The 22,649-nt window shown below is 43.5% G+C and overlaps 1 protein-coding gene across 1 annotated transcript in view; it reads left to right on the top strand.

The window, feature by feature from the left end:
- The window catches only part of VWA3B (von Willebrand factor A domain containing 3B), a 363,812-nt gene that overhangs the window by 296,860 nt on the left and 44,303 nt on the right, over positions 1–22,649 (top strand). Inside the window, exons 28-29 of the mRNA XM_075336597.1 lie at positions 7,219–7,313; positions 8,745–8,904. Coding sequence (XP_075192712.1) covers positions 7,219–7,313; positions 8,745–8,904 — 255 coding nt within the window. The remainder of the gene's footprint in view (positions 1–7,218; positions 7,314–8,744; positions 8,905–22,649) is intronic.

The following is a 22,649-nucleotide window of genomic DNA, read 5'->3' as shown; positions in this document are numbered from 1 at the left end:
GAATTGAGAGATAGTTGAATATATCAAGACATAGGAAATGACAATGAGGTCTAAAGCATTGCGAAACCATACAGAAGAAAGGTTTCCACCGTGTCAATCACTTGTGGCTCGATGTAGTCCTATCTTTAGAGCTTTGTCAATGAAGTTTCTTTGGCTTCCTTATCTGTCATTCTTAACATTTCTTTTTTCCCCTTACCTTTCTACTGCTTAAGGTGGTGTCACACACAGCGACAACGACAACGACAAAAAGAAGTGACATGCTGCTTTTTTAAACGCATCGATTTTGTCAAATATTTGGCACCAAAACGTTGCATTTAAAAAAGCAACGTGCGCATGGAATTTGTAATCTCATAGACTTTGCTGGGGAAACACAACGCATGCATTTACGCTGCAGTTTAAAACGCTGCGTAAACGCAAGAAAAAATGCAACGTGCACACACAGCCTAAAGGTGGTGTCACACACAGCGACGGCGACAACGACGTCGCTGCTAAGTCACCATTTTCTGTGACGTTGCAGCGACGTCCCGTCGCTGTCGCTGTGTGTGACATCCAGCAACGAGCTGGCCCCTGCTGTGAGGTCGTTGCTCGTTGCTGAATGTCCTGCTTCATTTTTTCGTTGTCGCTTTCCCACTGTGACGCACACATCGCTGTGTGTGACAGCGAGAGAGCGACGAAATGAAGCGAGCAGGGAGCAGGAGCCGGCGTCTGGCAGCTGCGGAAAGCTGTAACCACTGTAAACATCGGGTAACCAAGGGAAGACCTTTCCCTGGTTACCCGATATTTACCTTCGTTACCAGCCTCCGCCGCTCTTGCTGCTAGTGCCGGCTCCTGCTCTGTGCACATGTAGCTGCAGTACACATCGGGTTAATTAACCCGATGTGTACTGTAGCTAGGAGAGCAGGGAGCCAGCGCTAAGCAGTGTGCGCGGCTCCCTGCTCTCTGCACTGTGACATGTAGCTGCAGTACACATCAGGTTAATTAACCCGATGTGTACTGCAGCTAGGAGAGCAAGGAGCCAGCGCTAAGCAGTGTGCACGGCTCCCTGCTCTCTGCACTGTGACATGTAGCTGCAGTACACATCGGGTTAATTAACCCGATGTGTACTGTAGCTAGGAGAGCAAGGAGCCAGCGCTAAGCAGTGTGCACGGCTCCCTGCTCTCTGCACTGTGACATGTAGCTGCAGTACACATCGGGTTAATTAACCCGATGTGTACTGTAGCTAGGAGAGCAAGGAGCCAGCGCTAAGCAGTGTGCACGGCTCCCTGCTCTCTGCACTGTGACATGTAGATGCAGTACACATCGGGTTAATTAACCCGATGTGTACTGTAGCTAGGAGAGCAAGGAGCCAGCGCTCAGTGTGCGCGGCTCCCTGCTCTCTGCACATGTTGCAGCACAGCGACGCGTGTCGTTATGATCGCTGCTTCGGCTGCTGTGTTTGACAGCTAAGCAGCGATCATAACAGCGACTTACAAGGTCGCTGCTACGTCACAGAAAATGGTGACGTAACAGCGACGTCGTTGTCGCTGTCGTTTAGTGTGACCCCAGCTTTAGTCTCTCTTCACCTCTGCATTTTGTGAATCAGTTTCTCTTAGGGCGCTTTCACACTTGCGTTGAACGGCATCCGTTGCATTGCATTGTGTGACGGATGCAACGGATGCGTTACATATAGTGGTGGCTCAACGGATTCAACGGATTGTACAAAATAACGCAATCAGTTATAGTTTTTTTTTCTTGACTTTACACATCTGGGCATGCGCAGTTGTGTAAAGACGGTTGCATTAACGGAATCCGTCAAATAACGGATTCTAACGGAATCCGCCACCATAGGCATCCATTATAAAAACAACAGACCCTGATGGAATCCTGCAGGTTGCGTTTTTTGACGCTCCGCCAAGCGCAGAAAAACGCTACATGCAGCGTTCCATCCGCCAGGCGGATGCAACGCAGCGTCGGCTGACGGATGCAACGCAAGGCCATCCGTTGCTATCCATAGCTAATAGAAGTCTATGAAGAATAAAACGGTTTCCTGCAACGGTTACCGTAATTCCTCAAGGTGGCGGATAGCAACGGATGCCATTCAACGCAAGTATGAAAGCGTCCTTATCCATTTAACGCAGTATTGAATTCTCAAAAATGTATACTTCTATTGTATGCCTTATTCAGTTAGATCCTGTTGCCACTGACTTGTATTGAACAAAATAAAACAGTCTTACCAATTTTTTTTTGTAAGAATAGAAAAATGTAGCAGGACACGTCTTTCTGTCTAGTCAAAAACAGATGTATCAGTATGCATTTTCATGTTGGCATTACTCAGTGAAGGTGCATGCTACAACTGTTGTCAATATATAATGAAAACCTCTGTTTGCTTTGATGATGAATGGCAGGTAATAGGCCGTTATTGGAATTTTTCCCTGTAGACTTGGAACCTGTTTGCAACTAAAGATAATTCAGGTTGCATTGCAGTAAATATGTTTTTTCTATATGTCTTGACTTTATAGTGAAAACCAAATTCTGAAAATGTTGGGATGTTTTGTAGGTTGTAAAGAAAACAAGAATAACATTATTTAGAAATCTCTCATAGCCATATTTTATTCACCACAGAGTATAGAACACAGATCAGAAGTTGAAAGTTAGATAATATTCAATTTTATTTAAAAAAAGAAGTTGTTGGCCTCAACACATCTTAGAAAAGTAGGGGCAGTGTTAATAAATGGTTAGAAAATAAGTAGTAGTAATGAAAAACAGCTGGAGGGTCAATTTACATCACAGTCAAATTACTGCTGATAAAAAAAGCTTGTTACAGAGGCAGAGTCTCTAAAAAGCAAAAGGTGGTCAGAGGTTCACCAATATGTTACAACTGTGTGTAAATATTGTGGAACATTTTCAGAAAAATGTTCTTCAACATAAAATTACAAGACTTTGCATATTCCACCAGCTACAATACATAAAATTATCAGAGGATTCAGACATTCTGGTGAAATCCAAGAAAAAACAATTAGAAGTGCACAGCCATAGTTTATACGGTAAATTTATCAGTAATAGGGGGGGGGGTGCACCTGTCAAGCAAAATCAACTATATCAATCACAAGAAAAGTGCTTGATCAAAAGGCACTCACTCCAGAATTAGATTCTAATACGATTTTTATTTGTGTATCAAAAAGTTTAAAAACACACATACAAAATACAACACAGTGCAGACATATTAAAAACCACCAAGGACAATAATAATGAGACCCAATCCAGAATAAGTCCTCTCAAAGATAAATATTGTACCAGAATCACCATAGATAGTTCAAAATGTATAACAATACAGATAATGAATCAGAGATATAACCATCTTATAAATAGGTATACATTGAGACAGACATTCTATCTTTCAAGTAGCATTGTGACCAAATAGTCAGAACAGCAACTGCAATGCCTCATAGGAAGAAAATCCCTATCATGGTGATTCCCTATCTGAAAATAGAGCTGGAGAATGTCTGTCTCAATGTATACCTATTTATAAGATGGTTATATCTCTGATTCATTATCTGTATTGTTATACATTTTGAACTATCTATGGTGATTCTGGTACAATATTTATCTTTGAGAAGACTTATTCTGGATTGGGTCTCATTATTATTGTCCTTGGTGTTTTTTAATATGTCTGCACTGTGTTGTATTTTGTATGTGTGTTTTTAAACTTTTTGATACACAAATAAAAATCGTATTATAATCTAATTCTGGAGTGAGTGCCTTTTGGTCAAGCGCTTTTCTTGTGATTGATATTCTGGTGAAATCCATCTTCACAAGGAACGAGGCCGATGTTTAATATTGGATGGTGATGATCAACGGAACCCCAGAAGGCACAGCATTTATTAATAACAGACATGATTCAGTTATGCAAATAACTGCACGGGCTCAGATATACTTCCAGCAATCATTGTGAACACAGTACACCTTGCAATCTACAAATGCAAAAAAGAAGCTTTATCATGAAAAGAAGCCGTTTGTCGACACAATTCAGAAATGTTGCTGTCTTCTTTGGGCCAAACGTCATTCAATACGGACTGAAAGAAAAAAAACTGTTCTGTGGTGAGATGAATGAAAACCTGAAATTCTTTATGGAAACCATAGACACCATGTCCTGCAAAAAAGGACCATCCAGCTTGTTATCAGCACACAATACAAAGGCCTGCATCTCTGGTGGTATCTGACGGTATGGGGTTGCATTACTGCATTGGCATGGGCAACATTCACATCTTGAAAGGCACAGTCAATACTGACCATTATGTTGAAATGTTAGAAGAACCTATGCTCCCATCCAGATAACATCTATTTCAGGGAAGGCCTTGCATACTTACTGTATGTAAGACAAGGCTAAAACAACATTCTGCATCTATCTCAACAGCATGGTCTCACCGAAGAGTGTTGGTGATGAACTCACTGCCTGCAGTGCAGACAGAGCTTTCATCAAAAGACAACATTTGATGCATTATGGAGCAAACAATCCAACAGAGCCATGACTGTTTAGCAACTAAAATCCTACATGAGACAAGAATGGGACATCATTCTTCTCCCAGAACTCTAGCACTTGGACATCTTTTTTGGCATTGGGGTTATACAACCCCTCAATATGTACATGAAACTATTATATTTGGGACAGTTTCACAGCAAATTAAGTTTCCAGGGTATTTAAAGCACATACATGACACATCAATAATTCTTTTTTCAGTTTTGGTTTTGGCCACAGTTTGAGTATAGAAGTGAAATTGTAAAAATGACCCTTTCAGTTTTGTTCTGGATGTTGTTAATATTAAGCAACCTGTGAATATCATAAGGCAGAAACCGGTAGCATAGCTAACGGGGGATAAGCAAGGGGGTGGTTGCCCTGGGCCTTGCGATGAGAGGGGCTCACCTGGAGCTACTGCAACTGTTAACTATATCAGCATACAAGCCAATATCGTTTATCTGTGCACTAGAGCAGGGAGATATGATCTTCATACACTTCCCCTCTCTGTTCTGTAGTCCATAAGACTCTTTAAAGCTATTTGCAGACACGTGTTTCCCTTTAGAACCCCAGCCAAATTAGACCACTTACTTTGCATTGAGGAGAGGCAAACACTCCAAAACACATGTCTGCATATAAAGCGGCTGGTTTGGCTTTTATCCTAAGTCATGTTAAAGAGTTGACATTGACATTTAGGATTGCTACTTCCAATAGGTGGCACTAGAGTTCAAGTCCTCTTTGTCTCCGAAGAGACAATTTACTGTGTTACTCCAGCACACTTGCCCCAAAATCTACATCTTTACTATTACATTTATATTAAATAATAAATTGAATAGTTTGCCTGGATGGGTACAAAAGGGAAGACAAGTGCGTCACTGACTTAAGTGCAGTAAATGGCGAAAAGACTTGGATATAAATTAATTCAATGCTCACCTTTTTGAAGGTATAATTCGCCTTGAAATTAGCTGTATTGAGCCACGGCAACTGGCCCCTCTTGCCTTGCAGCAATCCCTGGACACTATGAGAGAATCCTCCCTTGGATTCACATAGGCACCACGAATCAGAACCATAAAATATCCAGGTTGTGTGTGATTGCGCTTCCGTTGGAGGCCAGAGCGTGGTGATCCTTTTAAAAAATTATTTATTGATGTTCACATAATCCACATACAACGCGTTTCAGCTAGCAAGCCTTCTTCAGGTTAATGTAAGCAATAACATAAAAACCATATAATGTCCCCTTATATAGAAAAACGTCTTTTTTGAACAAATTAGCCGAAGGGTGTGGTGAAAGACTACGATAATTGATAAACACACCCTGTATTTAGGCTGACAACAGAGAATGAGAAAGCAATAGCTTTAAAATTAAATTTTAGAAATTTATTTATTCCAATGTGATATATACATGTAGAAAAATAATATTAAATCAACCTATGAACGTTTTTTCTTTTGTCTTCCATGTGAAAAAAAAATAATATATAAATAAATTAAAAAAACGTTTTTATTATGTTTAGAATGGATATTTTTGTTACAAAATATATATTATGTATAAATGTGTAAAAAGAGTTTGTATGGATTTTAAAGAATTTTAAAAGAATTTTTAAAGAACCTTAAAGATTTTTTAATATCCATACAACTCTTTTTATACATTTATACATAATATATATTTTTTAACAAAAATATCCATTCTACACATAATAATAAAAAACTTTTTTTTATTTATTCATATATTATTATTTTTTTTTTTTTTTTAATTTCACATGGAAGACACAAAAGAAAAAACTTTCATAGGTTGATTTAATATAATTTTTCTACATTTATATATCCCATTGGAATAAATAATTTTCTACAATTTAATTTTAAAGCTATTGCTTCCTTATTCTCTGTTGTCAGCCTAAATACAGGGTGTGTTTATCAATTATCGTAGTCTTTCACCACACCGTTCAGCTAATTTGTTCAAAAAAGAAGCTTTTCTATATAAGGGGACATTATATGGTTTTTATGTTATTGATTATATTATAATAAATAGTCTAAAAAAAATCCGACACTCAATATGAATGGAATAATGAATTTTATTTGTACAAGCAAATAGTGTATTTAAAGTAACGTTTCGGTCTTTTTGACCTTCATCGGGTTTACACAAAGCTTGGAATGTGCTATATGTAGGCTGTTATGCTGAATGAAAAACTGCCTCTCCGGGTCCATGGTACATGTCCCGGAGAGGCAGTTTTTCATTCAGCATAACAGCCTACATATAGCACATTATAAGCTTTGTGTAAACCTGATGAAGGTCAAAAAGACCAAAACGTTACTTTAAATAAACTATTTGCTTGTACAAATAAAATTCATTATTTCGAAACATATTGAGTGGCGCATTTTTTTGGACTACTTTTGGATAACGGGGTTGGACCCTATCCGGGCACCATAGAAACAAGGAGTGCCGCACTTCTATATCTTTTTGATTAATTATATTATACCTGAAGAAGGCTTGCTAGCCGAAACGTGTTGTATGTGGATTATGTGAACATCAATAAATAATTTTTAAAAAGGATCACCCCGCTCTGGCCTCCTACGGAAGCGCAATCACACACAGCCTGGATTTTTTATGCTTCTGAGTTATATAAAATGGCTTATTAAATATGTTCTCCATTTTTGGCCTCTAGTTTAGCAGCCGTGTGAGCTTGTGTACAATACATTTCTCGGTGACACTGATACTAGTTTTCCCGCAGAAAGAAATCTTTTAAATGAAAACATAATGAATAAACTGGAGGATTTGGCCTCAAAAGTAACCCAATATCAAAATGAACAAAAAGAGAATCAAAAAGTAAGTGTTCAAAAATAGTGTAACAGCTTGAAGAAGCTCTACAGTTATGCCTATGGTATAGTAAATTAATTTCATAGAGTCGGTCTGCAGTTGACCTCAAGTAAATTATGGCAGTACCGTAGTAATTGGGGACAAGTTTGCGTATGTATATGATGTAAAATATTGGGATCACACAGTATGTTCCTGATTATAATGATGTTCATAATGATGGTAGTAGCTTTAACATGAATACTTTTCTCAGAAAATTAATCTTGACTTTACACCATTTTGTATTAGAACCAAGATAAGGTACACATAATGACCATCATACTTGTTTAATATATGTGGGTCGCTCCCAAAGCATGAAGTGTAAAGATAGGAGGAAAAAGGATAATAATGACCCAGATAATATAAATAAGGTAATACAAAGATATCCTCTTAGTGATAAAAGTGCAAAATCTTTATTAAGGATTTATCACATAAATAATTACAAGAGGGAATGTAAAAACACTAAAATTAGCAAAGTAACAGACAAGTGCAGAATGAGAGCTCCAGGGAGCACCAAAAGTCAGAGACTCAAGAGATGGGTAGTTCAAATAGTCATATCATGGCCAAAATTTGAATAAAACAGACCTTGTGAAAGGTTTTAATCACTCCCAAGGTTTGGAGGGGTACAGCATATAACCAGCCCAGTGACTAAGCCATATAGTATCAAAAAGTGCTATACACCCATTAAGTGGTATTACAAAGGCCATATATTAAAGGGTTAACTCAACTTACCCATATTCCTGAGACACTGACAGATGGACAGACGCGCCCGAACGCGTTTCGTGACCTTCCTCGGGGGACCGTCGCATGGTGTCTGGAAAGGGGGGTCATTTTATAGTGGTGATACATAATCACCATGTGTCCTGGATATGGCTGCATATGGGGCGGGATCGCATCCGCATCAGCGTCCTCAGGCAGTTCCCGGAAGTGACGCGGGTACACAATGTCATCACATTGAACCCATCCCACTCCTTTCTGGAAGCCGTCAGACTAGAATGCTGATGATGGAATGCCGCAGCACATGCGCGCCCAGGACAGGGCCATTTTGGAAGAGGGCAAAATTGTGGGCAGAACAGAAACGATGACCCACGAGCGGTACCATTATGACGTAAATGTGTTGCCAGTGCAGCGCATGTGCGTATCCCGTATCACATAGATATCGCACGTGAGTCACCAAAAAAAGGGGGAGACACATATATATATCACACCCGAGACAGGCCGACAACTCACGTGAGTCACAAAAATAACGCACGTGAGGTGCCAAATAACGCACGTGAGTCACACAAAAAGAGACGCACGTAAAAGTCCCATAAATACATATTTATAGGATTGATTAATCAAATTTAAAATGTAAAAAATATATAAATGTATTTTACAATTTCATCTTTTTTTTTTGTTAATTAGACAATGCAAGTATATATTAAAGAACTAAAGGAACATAATTCTCACCGATATACAAAAGACTTACAAGAGGACGAAAAAGACACTGCAAAACAGAAAATCAATATGGTTGAGCAGCTGAAATTACTGATACCCATTAGGAAAACAGAAAAAGAGAAGGACGGTAAGAGTACGCTTCTTGTTCAGTTAAGTGAACTGCCTCTTAGCGATGGTGAATGTCAACATTGATTTGCTGCCGGTTTGGAAGGAAAGTAGATTTGGAGCAAAAGTAGGAACTAAGCACTTTGGCACTTCACTGTCTGTCGATAGCTGTGTTACATAACCTAGCTTTGCTGACACAATTTACTGACTTAGAATGTGCAATTACCATTAGTAATTTATCAACCAACCTATGGAACATGTCAGAGCCCAAACTGTTGCACATTAATGAATTGATAACATTGGTGAAATGAAACAATTTGTTGGTTGATATGACTTGCACTAGCTTTTGGTAAGTAATTTATGCAGCTCCATCTGTTTGCATCATGATAAGTTGCCCCCATGACAATGATGTGAAATTGAGGAGATTAGGTGACCACTGTTTACTTGGTTCCTCTATCCTAAGGCTATGTTCACATTGGGCGTTTTTGCAGCGCTTTTTAGCTGCAGATTTGTCTTGGTTTTATGCAAATACATGCTAATAAAATGCTGCTTTTACAGTCCCTGCAAAGTCTATGAGATTTCTGAAATCTCATGCACGCACACACAAACACGTCAGGGTTTTTTCCTGACGGTTTTGAGAACCACCTCCAGTTTTGCTGCGTTCTGAAAAGAATAAACATGTCAATTCTTTTCAGCGCTTTTGCTATAGTTTTCACCCTAGTGACAGGTGGACTCGCAGATATCCTGTGAGTCCACCTGTCACTAGATACCCGGAATTGATCCAGGGTATCTGTCCAGCACCTAAATGGTGCTGGGGACAGGGGGATTGGAGCAGGCGCGATATATTTACCAAATCCCCGACTCCCGCGGCTCCTCCAGTTCCCCGCTCATTCCATATTCACTGCTTTCATCTGTGATTGGTTGCAGTCAGCATCTGACTGTAACCAATCACAGACCCAGTCTACAGGTCTATTCAGAATATGAGTGAGCCGAGCGTTCAGCAGTGACCTCACTCAGGCTATTCCTGGTCACAGTTATCGTCAGCTATGACCGGCAATCACCTGAGTGAAGTGACCACTGATCGTGCGGCTCATTCATTCTCTGGAGCTCACAGCGGGCAGTCCAGTTCTATGGTCGCTCGATGTGATCTTCAGATGTAGCAGAGCTGAATTTCCGTGGGACCTCGTGTGGATTACGTTGGAACTGCAGAGGTGATTATAGGGTTAATAAAGTGGTGACAGAGGGGGCTTTTTTAATTTTATTTCAAATAAAAGATTTTTTCTATGTTTCATGTTTATTTCTTTTCACATTACAGATTGGTAATGGAGGGGTTTGATAGACGGCTGCCATTACCAATCCAGGGCTTAGTCGCAGCTATGAGCTGCGATTAACCCCTTATTACCCTGATTGCCACTGCACCAGGGCAGTTTGGGAAGAGCCGGGTAAAGTGCTGGGACTGTCGCATCTAATGGATGCGACAATCCTGGGCGGCTGCAGGCTTATATTTTTAGGCTGGGAGGCTTCAGCCTGAGAATACCAGCGCCCAGCTGTGGGCTTTATCTTGGCTGGGTATTAAAATTTGGAGGGACCGCATGCTGTTTTTTTTCTAATTATTTATTTAAATAATCAAAGAAAAACAGCATGGGGTCCCTCTTATTTTTATACCCAGCCAAGATAAGCACAGCTGAGGGCTGCAGCCTGTAGCCATAGGCTTTATCTGTGCTGGGTAGCATAATATGCGGGGACCCTATGTCATTTTTTTTATTTATTTATTTATTTTACTGTTTGATAGACCCACAGACTCCAGTGAGGGGAGGGGGAAGCAGTGATATGCATGAGGCTAATAAGCGGCACCAGAAGTAGGCAGGAGCAGGTACGATGAGCATACACTGTATGGGTTCCTTCCAGGTTAGTGGGCGTGGCTATCTGGGTTAGTGGGCGTGAACGGCTTGGTTAGTGAGCTTGGAGATGTTTTCTCCCTCCAACTACAATCATGCCTCGCCCCCCTGCCCCCGTGTGATAAGGGCCTGTTGAAGACCTCATACCTGGAAGGAGCCCATATACTCTAGCATCTACTGGAGACTGGTAAGTATAGCGCGCTTGCTTTACTTTTTTTTTTCTTTCTATCTTTTTTTTACTACCCGAGTGCCGAATCCAGGTCAATCTCGGCCCGGCCCAGCACTCGGGTACTCTTGAACCCTTGCTAATCTTGACAGGACATAAAAAAAATTGTAAAAAACGCCACAAAAGATGCCACCAAAAACACACTAAAAATGCAGATGACTCTCAGGAGACATCCTGCCACAAGATTAGGTTTTGGTTAGGTTTTGGTCAGGAACAAACTCTGCAAAAACATTCTGTGTGAACATAGCCTAAGACGGTTTTGCAAACCAGGAATTCTGTCACTTGTCGAAGAAAAATTGCTATTAGTAAATGGTGTAAGAATGTGTATAATATTTGTCTTACGTGATGATCTAAGCCGGACTACAAATACAGATAGGCACTTCCCAGTAGAAAAGGGTGCAGGCTGATAACATAAAGCTTAGACGCTTTTTGATAGACTGATGTATTGTATTGCTATTGCCAGATTATTCTGGCAGACTTACCGTATAGTAGCTTTCACCGTGCCAAATACAGCTACTTCAAATAAAACCTCTCAGGCATGAGTTTTTATATAATATATGCTGCTGCATAGACAGCATCCAAAAAGATAAATTTGTGGTCTGTTTTAGGGAAATTGTGTTTTAACACTATTCGCACACACAGCTTTCATGGAATTATGTGTCCAAAGTAATTTTCCTTCTGGAAGCTTTGGAGCTGGTAATTCTTTCATTAAATTGAAAAGACCTACCGTACATTACAGCCAGATGTTACATTTGTCTTGGTCAATAAGAAGACTATAGCACAAAATAGATTATCAATATGCATTGTATATATTCCTAGTGATATTAAATATTTGTAAAAAGCAAACAATATCTATAAAAGACAAAAAAAAATTAATGTTCTTACTTGTGTCACACAAGATTCTTGCACTTCATCTGCTAAGTATTCAATTAAATATTGTCCTGATTAAAACCTTAAGAACTAAGCATACAGCTGGCATAATTGCTTTTCTTGAAGATTAGTGATGAGCCAGTGTGGTCGGCACTGCTCATTACTTAACCGAGAATCGGAGTGGTCTGGTATTCGCTGAGCTCGGCTGAGTATCGCGGGTGCTTCTATATTTCGTCCTTGAAGCAACGACTACAATGCACAGATTCGCTTCACTGCATGATTCGTGTAGGCACACCAGGGAAAGCCAGTCATAGTCTCTGGATGGCTCTCACTGGGAATAAAGCAACATTTTGGGATGTAGTGTATCAAAAAGAGAAAAAGACCAAGAGATTAGTAATGGGCGAATCCGGACTATATAATTCGGGATCTGTGCCAGATACCTAGTATCAGTGCACCGATCCTGGACACAGAGTTCTCAGGAAACTATGTGTAACTATCCGGTATCGGCCACCCAGATAGTTATAAAGATAAAGAAAAAATAAAGAAAATAGGGATATACAGAAGCGTTATACTTACCAAATGTCCTGCATGGCGGTAACACTTCTTCTGGGGCCGATCATTACCCTCATACGTATTTACTGCTTCCCCTACTTACAGGCAGTCCCGAAATCTCTGATTTGTTGCAGTCAGACCGTGTCCCCACCCTGTGTGACAGCATGTCTAATTGCTTGGACTCATACACGCTGACTGCATACCTATAATGGTGTAAAAATAAATAAATAAAAAAATTGGTGTAGGGGCCCCCCATATTAAGATACCCAGCACAGATAAAGTATACAGCTACAGGCTGCAGCCCCAGCCTTGCACTTATCTTGGCTGTGTATCCAAATAAGAGGGACCCCATGCGGCTTTTTTAAAATTATTTAAATAATTAAAAAAAAAAATAACGGCATGCGGTCTCCCCAATTTTGATATTCCGTCATGATAAAGCTGACAGCTGGGGGCTAGTATTATCAGGCTGAGGAGACCCATGCTTATTGGGCTTCCCCCAGCCTATAAATAACGTTAATGAGCAGCTCAAGAAATAGTGTTACCGCCACGCTGGAGACTCTGTAAGAATAATGCACCTGCTCTAACCCCCGTGGACCTTTCTGCCACCATTTTAAAGCACAAAATTTGGGTCCCTATAGACTTATTTTGGGATCAGCTTCTGGCCAGGTATTCGAGATTAATTTCGGTTCAAAAGCGGGTTTTATTTATTTATTTATTTTTTTAAAATCCGGTTGGAAACGCCGATCCCAAATATCTGCGAATTCGCTGATCACTACCAGAGATTCCTTTTTTATCATGTAAGGAGTCACTGAATTAGCCACTTCGGCACCCACAGCAGAGATATTTAGTAAAATAAGGAAACTATTGAAATGCATTTTTTTTTTACTGCCTGATGATCTGCAAGCAGCATGTTATAGACCAAGAGGAGATGAGCAGATAAATATATAGTAATGTCCAAAAATAATCCGTATTATTATAACTTCTATGTTATTTATTTTTCAATTCCTGTTCATTCTGATGTTAGATGTCAGTGTTCAGCATTATCAGTGATTACTGTCAATTATTGTGATTTTTGTCAGTCAATTTGACTGGCGACTGGACTACTAAATGCAAACGGAGCTGATATTTATATCAATATATATCAAGTTCTATGTATCCTTCTATATATCCTTCCACTGTTCTTCCTGCCTTCTGCCATGCCGCTCAACAATCAACACTGTGCTGCACTTTATATACAGACTAAAATCAAGAAATTTACCGACAACAGAAGAAAAATGATCGTCTTTCCCACACTAAGTAAAAATGTCTCTGCCGTTATTTGTTTAAAAATGTTAGGTTAGATTAGTTTAGTTACAGTCATGGGCAAAAGTGTTAGAACCCTTGAAATTGAGAAAATGAAGGCAAATTAGATATAATTTCACACAAAACTCCAAAAATGGGCCGGACAAAATTGTTGGCACCCTCAACTTAATATTTGGTTGCACACCCTGTGGAATAAATAGCTGCAATCAATCATTTCTTATAACCATCAACAAGCTTCTTACACCTCTGAACTGGAATTTTGGTACTCTTCTTTTGCAAACTGTTCCAGTTCTATCATATTTGAAGGGTGGCTTCACCGAACAGCAATTTTAAGATCTTTCCACAGGTGTTCAATGGGATTTAGATCCAAAGTCATTGCTGACACTTTAGAACTCTCAAGAGCTTTGTTTCCATCCATTTCTGGGTGCTTTTTGAAAAATGTTTGGGGTCATTGTCCTGCTGAAAGATCCATGACCTAGGATGCAAAAAAAGCTTTCTGATACTGGGCACTACATTGCAACCCAAAATCCTTGAGTAAGATTTTGTACAGATTTTAAGATGCTTTGCACATAGTCAAGGCATCCAGTGCCAGAGGCAGCAAAATATCTTGAACCTCCACTATATTTGACTGTAGGTACTGTGTTCTTTTCTTTGTTCATTCCGTTCATTCCGTTTTCAATAAACAGTAGAACGATGTGCTTTACCAGAAAGGTCCATCCTGGTCGCAAGACAAGACTCTTTCCCAGAAGGATTTTCGCTTACATTTTAGCAAACTGCAGTCTAGCTTTTTCATGACTTTGTGTCAGCAGCAGGATACTCCTGAGTCTCCTGCCATAGTGTTTCATTTCCTAAAAATTTTGATTGATAGTTCATGCTGACACTAAAGGCCCCGTCACACTAAGCAACATCGCTAGCAACATCGCTGCTAACGAACAACTTTTGTGACGTAGCAGCGATGTTGCTAGTGATGTCGCTGTGTGTGACATCCAGCAACAACCTGGCCCCTGCTGTGAGGTCGTTGGTTGTTGCTGAATGTCCTGGGCCATTTTTTAGTTGTTGCTGTCCCGCTGTGAAGCACAGATCGCTGTGTGTGACAGCGAGACAGCAACAACTAAATGTGCAGGCAGCAGGAGCCGGCTTCTGCGGACACTGGTAACCACGGTAAACATCGGGTAACCAAGAAGCCCTGTCCTTGGTTACCCGATATTTACCTTCGTTACCAGCCTCCTCCGCTCTCACTGTCAGTGCCGGCTCCTGCTTCTTGCACGTGTAGCAGAGTACACATCGGTAATTAACCTCATGTGTACTGCAGCTAGGAGAGCAAGGATCCAGCGCTAAGCATTGTGCGCTGCTCCCTGCTCTGTGCACATTTAGCTGCAGTACACATCGGGTAATTAACCCGATGTGTGCTGTAACTAGGAGAGCAGGGAGCCAGCGCTAAGCATTGTGTGCTGCTCCCTGCTCTGTGCACATTTAGCTACACTACACATCGGGTAATTAACCCGATGTGTGCTGTAACTAGGAGAGCAGGGAGCCAGCGCTAAGCGGTGTGCGCTGCTCCCTGCTCTGTGCACATGTAGCTGCAGCACACATCGGGTAATTAACCCGATATGTGCTGTAACTAGGAGAGCAGGGAGCCAGCGCTAAGCGGTGTGCGCTGCTCCCTGCTCTCTGCACGTGTAGCTGCGTGCGCTGGTAACCAAGGTAAATATCGGATTGGTTACCCGATATTTACCTTAGTTACCAAGCGCAGCATCTTCCACGCGGCGCTGCTGGCTGGGGGCTGGGACACTGGTTGCTGGTGAGCTCACCAGCAACTAGTGTAGCCACGCTCCAGCGATCCCTGCCAGGTCAGGTTGCTGGTGGGATCGCTGGAGCGTCGCAGTGTGACATCTCACCAGCAACCTCCTAGCAACTTACCAGCGATCCCTATCAGGTTGGATCGTTGTTGGGATCGCTGGTAAGTTGTTTAGTGTGACTGGGCCTTAATGCACCTTGAGCCTGCAAGACTGTTTGAATTTCTTTGGAACTTGATTCTTTGGAACTTGCTTGGGGCTGCTTATCCATCATACGAACTATCCTGCGTAGCAACCTTTCATCAATTTTTCTCTGCTGTCCACATACTGGGAGATTAGATACAGTGCCATGGGTTTTAAACTTCTTGATTATATTGCTCACCATAGCAAAGAAACATCAAGACCTTTGGAGATGTATTTGTAATCTTCAGATTGTTAATATTTTTCAACAATTTTGGTTCACAAGTCATCAGACAGTTTTTTTCTCCAGTTTCTGTTCTCCATGCTGTGGCACACACAGACACACAATGCAAAGATTGAGTCAACTTCTCCCCTTTTTATCTGGTTTCAGTTGTGATTTTCATGCCAACATCTGTTACTTGCCTCAGTTGAGTTTGAACGGGCATCAGATGATTGAAACAAAGTTGTCTACTCACAATATTGGAAAGGTGCCAACAATTTTGTCTTGTCCATTTTGGAGGTTTTGTGTTAAATTATGTCCAATTTTGTTTTTGCCCTCTGTTTTTTTTTGTGTTGTTCCAATACACACAAAAGAAACAAACATGTATAACAAAACATCATGTAATTGCAATAATTTTCTGGGTGAAATATTTTATTTTCTGGAACAATTTCAAGGGTGCCAATACTTTTGGCTAAAACTTTAATACAGTATATGACATCTGGCACTAAAGTAGCACTCCAACAATTTGTATGCACATAAAATGTCAAGCAGGAATATTCTAGCTGTGTAACTGATTTTAATTCAGTTCAGATGCATCTGCCAGGCTATCCAGATTTGGTGCAGAAATTCAACGTGTGCACATAGCCTAATCCAGTAATTCATCATTAAGTTCAATGAGTTCACCTGAGGTCACAGCTGCAGTACCGTGCGAGCCATCAGCTGTGACCTCACTTACATCACTGCTCTCATAGCTGCATTTTTACCACATTTTCTGATGCATTTTTGAACACAGATTTGTCACAAAACCTGAAGGGAATCTTGATGCCAGCAGTCAATGAAAATCCTGAAGTGTCATACACACATTGAGTATTTTCTCCTTGCAGATGTACTACAGAATATAATCTGCAGCATGTGACGCACATCCGGCGCCGTTAGCGACATCGCAGCGTGTGACACCAAGGAGTGACAATCAATGATCGCAAAAACGTCAAAAATCGTTGATTGTTGACACGGCCCTCCTTTTCATAATATCGTTGGTGGTGCATGCCGCTGGTTGTTCGTCGTTCCTGCGGCATCACACATCGCTATGTGTGACACCGCAGGAACGACGAACATCACCTTACCTGCGTCCCCCGGCAATGAGGAAGGAAGGAGGTGGACGGCGTTCTCCGGCCGCTCATCTCCGCCCCTCCTCTGCTATTGGCCGGCCGCTTAGTGACATCGCTATGACACGGAACATACCTCCCCTTGAAGGAGGGATTGCGTGTCACAATGCCGTAGCGATAATGTTCGCTACGTCAGCGATCACCAAATGTCGCACGAACGATGGGGGGCGGGTGCTATCGCGCACGACATCGCTAGCTATCGCTAGCGATGTCGCAGCGCGTAAAGCATCCTTTATTTCTAGAGGTTGTAGAGGTAACAATTCCACCTTGACTCTGTGGAAGGGCTCAAGCCTTCATCTCCCACATAGAATTATTATAAATTCTTGTGATAGGTACAATATTAATATTAATTGAGGCCAAAATATTTACGCTACGTTTCTGATTGGGCATTGTGAAACTCAACATTGCTAACATCTTGTTACCCATATTGCCAGTCAAACTGAGTTAAGGCCACTTGACACGCTGCGATCGCGCTAGCGAGATTGCTAGTGAGCGTACCCGCCCCCGTCGGTTGTGCGTCATGGGCAAATCGCTGCCCGTGGCGCACAACATTGCTAGGAAGAGTCACACATACTTACCTGCCTAACGTCACTAAGCGGCCGCCCAATAGAAGCGGAGGGGCGGAGATGAGTGGGACGTAACATCCCGCCCACCTCCTTCCTTCCTCATTGCCGGCGGCCGCAGGTACGGTGATGTTCCTCGTTCCTGCGGTGTCACACGTAGCGATGTGTGCTGCCACAGGAATGACCTGCGTCCTGCTACAGCAACGATAATCGGGAATAGAATGACGCGTCAACGATCAACAATAAGGTAAGTAATTTTGATCGTTTACGGTCATTCCTGCGTTTCACGCGCAACGACGTCGCTAACGAGGCCTGATGTACGTCACGAATTCCGTGACCCCAACGACATCTCGTTAGCGATGTCGTTGCGTGTAAAGCGGCCTTTAGGCTAGGTTTACACTCACAAATTGTTGTCCACTGAGTCAAAATTTCTGCCAGAATCTCCTTTAAAACTGGATTCTGATAGGAAATCCAAAACAGCCATTCTTTTCAATTAAGCAGCCTAGATCACTTTGAACCCTTTCTGGTATCTGTCCTTACAGTATTCTTTGTTCTGAGATATACTCAAAAATGTGGTCTACCTCGTTTTTGTGCATGTCTTATAATGACAAATAGTCCAAGGACAGAAACCAGATAGTGTTCGAAGTTTCTCCATTGGCATCATTTTGAAGATTCTCATCTGAATCCTGTTTTTTGGGTATTCTGATAGAAACTACAATGTAGTGCTCAGCAGAAAGCACTGTATGAATGTGAAGTTAGCCCAGAGCTGGGCAAAGTGCGGCCTCAGGGCAACATCTTGCTCTCTGGATGTTTCAGTCCGGCCTATGGATTGAGACATCTGAAGGTCTTAAAACAGAAGTCCATGAGATGCACCATGCCCTCTCCTGATGCCCATCCACTGCCGTCCATTCCCCAATATCACCTCTTCCATGAATCAGCATGAGGAACAGCAGACGCCATATCGCATGTTCTGTGCTGAAAGTCAGTGCATCGGAGGCTGGAGCAGAGCTTCGGGGGAACAGGAGCGAGGTATGTGGTGTTTTATTTATATTTTCATGTGTCTGGGATGCTTGCATGTATGTAGGAGGCTGTGTGGGGGCTCATAATGTATATGAGGGCTCAGAAATGTATATAAAAGGCTATTTGGGGTCTGAAAAATGTATATAGGAGGCTATCGGGGCTCAGAAATTTACATAGGAGGCTATGTGGGGGTTCAGAACTATATATAGGATGCTATGAGGGGTCTCCAAAATGTATATAGGAGGTGTGATGACTCAGCGTCAATAAGGAATATCTAGCCATATTGAGGGGGTGAACTATTCTTAATTATGCCAGACATAATGTTCCTTTGTTCAGTGAGTCAAAAAACATGCAGTGAGTCAAGAGACATGGGTCATTGCTTCATGAGGGACTGTCCAGTGCCCTTTTTTATGCTAACTTGTGGAATTCCTGCTGATTGTGGATTGCATCAGCCCCATGTGGTGTAGTACTCTATGTCATTTGGAGAACAAGAGAACTAGTGAACAATGAGGGAACAGCCATGATTATCTTTCCCAATCATGTGGGACGCACTTCCCTGAAATCTTTGCTGGTGTACATAAAAAGGGGCCTGCTCTAATCACCAATGATTCTACAGGACTTCATTCTAGGGACCATAGTTCCAGCCGGTGGATTACAGAACTGCTCCACTACCCAACACGGTGTCCACAAATTTGCCTGGAGAACCCAGTTTGGGTCACCTGGCCACATACCTCGATGTGCTATGTCTGCTTGCTAAGCTTGCCGCTATCTCCTCTCAGTGGGTGCCTGCCAAAAGCGAAGTGCTACAGTCTGGGGTAGTGGCCCTGGATGTACCCGAGTCACGGAGGTTCTAATGCAAATAGCTGAGACTCTGTCACTTGTGCCATTTTGTTTCCTTGCTGGGAATGTTCTGTATACTGTTGTCTGTTGGGAACACAATAAAGTCTTACCGAAATGTGGTAACCTCACTCTGTGTTGTTTGAGTAGTGTTCTGCCCACGGGAATTCAGTAGGATGAATGCTGGTCCCTGCTGTCTTTCTATATGGCTAGACCAGTGGAGGAGAGCACCCCTGACCCTCGCGTCTCCACAGGAGGGTATGTGGGGGCTCAGAAATATACATAGAAGGCTATGTGAAGGCTCAGAAATGTATATATAGGAGGCTAAGTGGAGCTCACACTGTATATAGGAGGCTATGTGGTGGCTCATAATGTATATAGGAGGCAATGTGGAGGCTCATTGTACATGCGAGGCTTTGTGGGACTCATACTTCATATGTGTAGCACCCAGGGGGTAGGGGGTCCAGGTCGGGTCTCGTACTTGTTTACTCATCACCGGGCCTTTGCGGAGGTCTGGGATGTCGCAGTGGCCTGTCCGGTTTTGTGCCCCAAGGTGCCACAAGGTGTACACCAACAAAAGGGGGATGAGAGGTGGATGTTTGTCGTGACGCCACCTGCGGTACATGGCCAGGGATTAGCTGCCGTTGCTGTCCTCCGGGGCGGATGTAATGGCAGCTGAGATGGTGTCGCTCCCCACAGGTGGAGTGGACCCTGGGGAGGATGATGAGGGGAGTAGTAGTAGTGGCGGTGGTCGTTGGCGCCGAGATGCTGGGTGCTAGCACCGGTAATAAGTGTCCGAGTCGGCCGCTGCGGTTCCAGGTGTCTTTACTCACAGTTCTTTGAGTAACCCAGTCGCTGCCGCAGTAGCACTGCTCACCGCTGTATAGGGCCATGTCAACCATAGATAAGTTGGAAGAAGCCACCGGTGTTTGGAAAATGTTCTTTGTAAGAGTTGCCCCTCCAGCAATGAGGAAGCCAGGCTGAGTATCCCGCTCCAAGCCTATGCCCCGTGTAAGAGAAAGATGAAGAGAAGATGGTGGTGTCGTGTCTCAGAACTGATGTCCCAGGTAGACTGACTGAAGATTGTGTGAGTTGCTCCTACTTCTTCCCCAAGTGGAACCCGCCACCCAGGTGGCTGGCTTCAGTGACCGGGAAAGTCCCATGCATCGTGATGGCCACCCCCCTATCTACCCTGAGCCATCCTCCCAGTGAGAAGGTTCCTGACTGTATGTAATGGTGTGAATGTGGAACACCGGTGATTAACCCCCTCCTTACCCGAGGCGAATATCGCACCTTAAAGGTGCAATACTCTGTGGCGACTGGAGCTTCAGGGGCGCCACATTCCCCCACAGCAAATGGCAGCACTCCCAGGGTGCAACCAAGCATAATTAGTACACCGCAATTTTTCACGATGCAATTAAACAAAATAACATTCTTCCCTTTATGGGAGGCACATCATATTAAACAGTTTCAAACATTTTCAACAGTTACCGGTCAGCAGTATCATCATGCAATAAAAATATCAACATTTGCACATGAAAAACAAAACAGTTATTCTTTCTTGACTGCTGGTGATGCCAGAGGGCTGGTCCCAGCCCCCTGGCTCTGGTCACTCAAAGGACATCCACGGGAAAAGTGTCCAACTTTGTCGCAGTATCGGCAGATCGACTGCCCATCAGCATCATAACGATCAGGAACTGGCGGCAGCGGGGTTCTTCTGCGTCGCCGCCATCAGCACTGGAAGCCAGTTCAATGGTTACAGGTGGCTGAGTCCCTTGCTTGGCTTGCATCATTTTGGTCAAAGTAGCCATACCTTTAATCAATTCCAGCATGTGGAGCAGCAGTCCATCAATGAAGCTCTCACCCACAGTCTCTTCCTTGGCTCCCACTCTCACAGTTGTGGTTGGCAGTATTCCCGGTGGCTTTAGCTCAATGCTGCTGCAATTCGGCTCACGCAGCACTCGGATGGCCCGGTCTTTAAACTCAGCAAAGCTGAGATTAGGGCTTTGCATGGGTATGTCGCGGGCGGAGGGGCCGCTGCACTCACTACGCTCGGGTCCAGCGCTGCTGCTGCTGCTGCTCGGTGTCTCGAGCGGTGGGCCGGATCCGGGGACTCGAGCGGCGCTCCTCGCCCGTGAGTGAAAAGGGATAATTTTTGGGTTTGGGAAGTCAGTCCGTGATGCCACCCATGGTTTGTGGTGAGGTTGGGACACCACCGCTGCTCTGGATGGGGATCCCGGGAGCGATGACAGGGAGCAGCCGAGATGTTTCTCTCCCCTCAGTGGGTAGGGGGTTTTGGTGGTCCCAGGGCCCGGTGATGGGGACTGTAAGGTGGATGGCGGGGTTTGGTGAGGTGCAGGGTCGCGGGGGCGGCAGCGCAGTGCCAGGCGGCATGGTGGTACTCACTCAGCCAATGATGTAGACGGAGTCTCTGGTTGCGATGGTCACTCCCAGTAGGTTGGCGGTGACTGTCTCTCCCTGCACCAGTAATGTGACTTCGGCTCCGATGGCTTCCCACCGGTAACCCGCTCCCCAGCGGTGTATTTGCCAGAGGAGCCCCTTTTTGCCCGCAGGCTCTGGCCCTGGGAACTCTAGCTGTGGCGGTAGCTGTATTTCCCTTCACGGTTGAGGGGTTGCCTTCAGTCGGGTCTTTGCTGCTGGGAAACCCCGGAGGTTCCCGTCGCTGACGGATTTGACCGGTTTAATGGCGACTCCAAGCCTGGTCGGGGTCCGTAGGCCCTGCCAAGTGGTGCTGGCTTCTCTTCGCTCCCCGGCCACCGCCCGTCCCCGGTCCCTACGGTTGTGCGTCAATCGGCCTCGCATGCAGACGGTCACCACCGTCTGCCAACCTTGCTCTTAGGTGCCCGGGCCACGTACCCGGACACGGTCAGTCTGCTCCACTACCACTTCACTCCTCTCCTTTCACTTTCCCTCACTGCACTCTACTCTCTGACTTCTTTTCCCGCCTCCAGGACTGTGAACTCCTCGGTGGGTGGAGCCAACCGCCTGGCTCCACCCCACCTGGTGTGGACATCAGCCCCTGGAGGGAGGCAACAAGGATTTGTGTGTGTGACTGATGTGCCTAACCGGGGTGTGGTGTGTGTTGTTGCAGTACCTGTGACATCCTGGCTTGTCCA

The sequence above is a fragment of the Anomaloglossus baeobatrachus genome, chromosome 2, assembly GCF_048569485.1.
Source record: "Anomaloglossus baeobatrachus isolate aAnoBae1 chromosome 2, aAnoBae1.hap1, whole genome shotgun sequence".
NCBI lineage: Eukaryota > Metazoa > Chordata > Amphibia > Anura > Aromobatidae > Anomaloglossus > Anomaloglossus baeobatrachus.
Note: the sequence above shows the minus strand (reverse complement) of the source record. Positions and strands in the feature narration are given on the sequence as shown.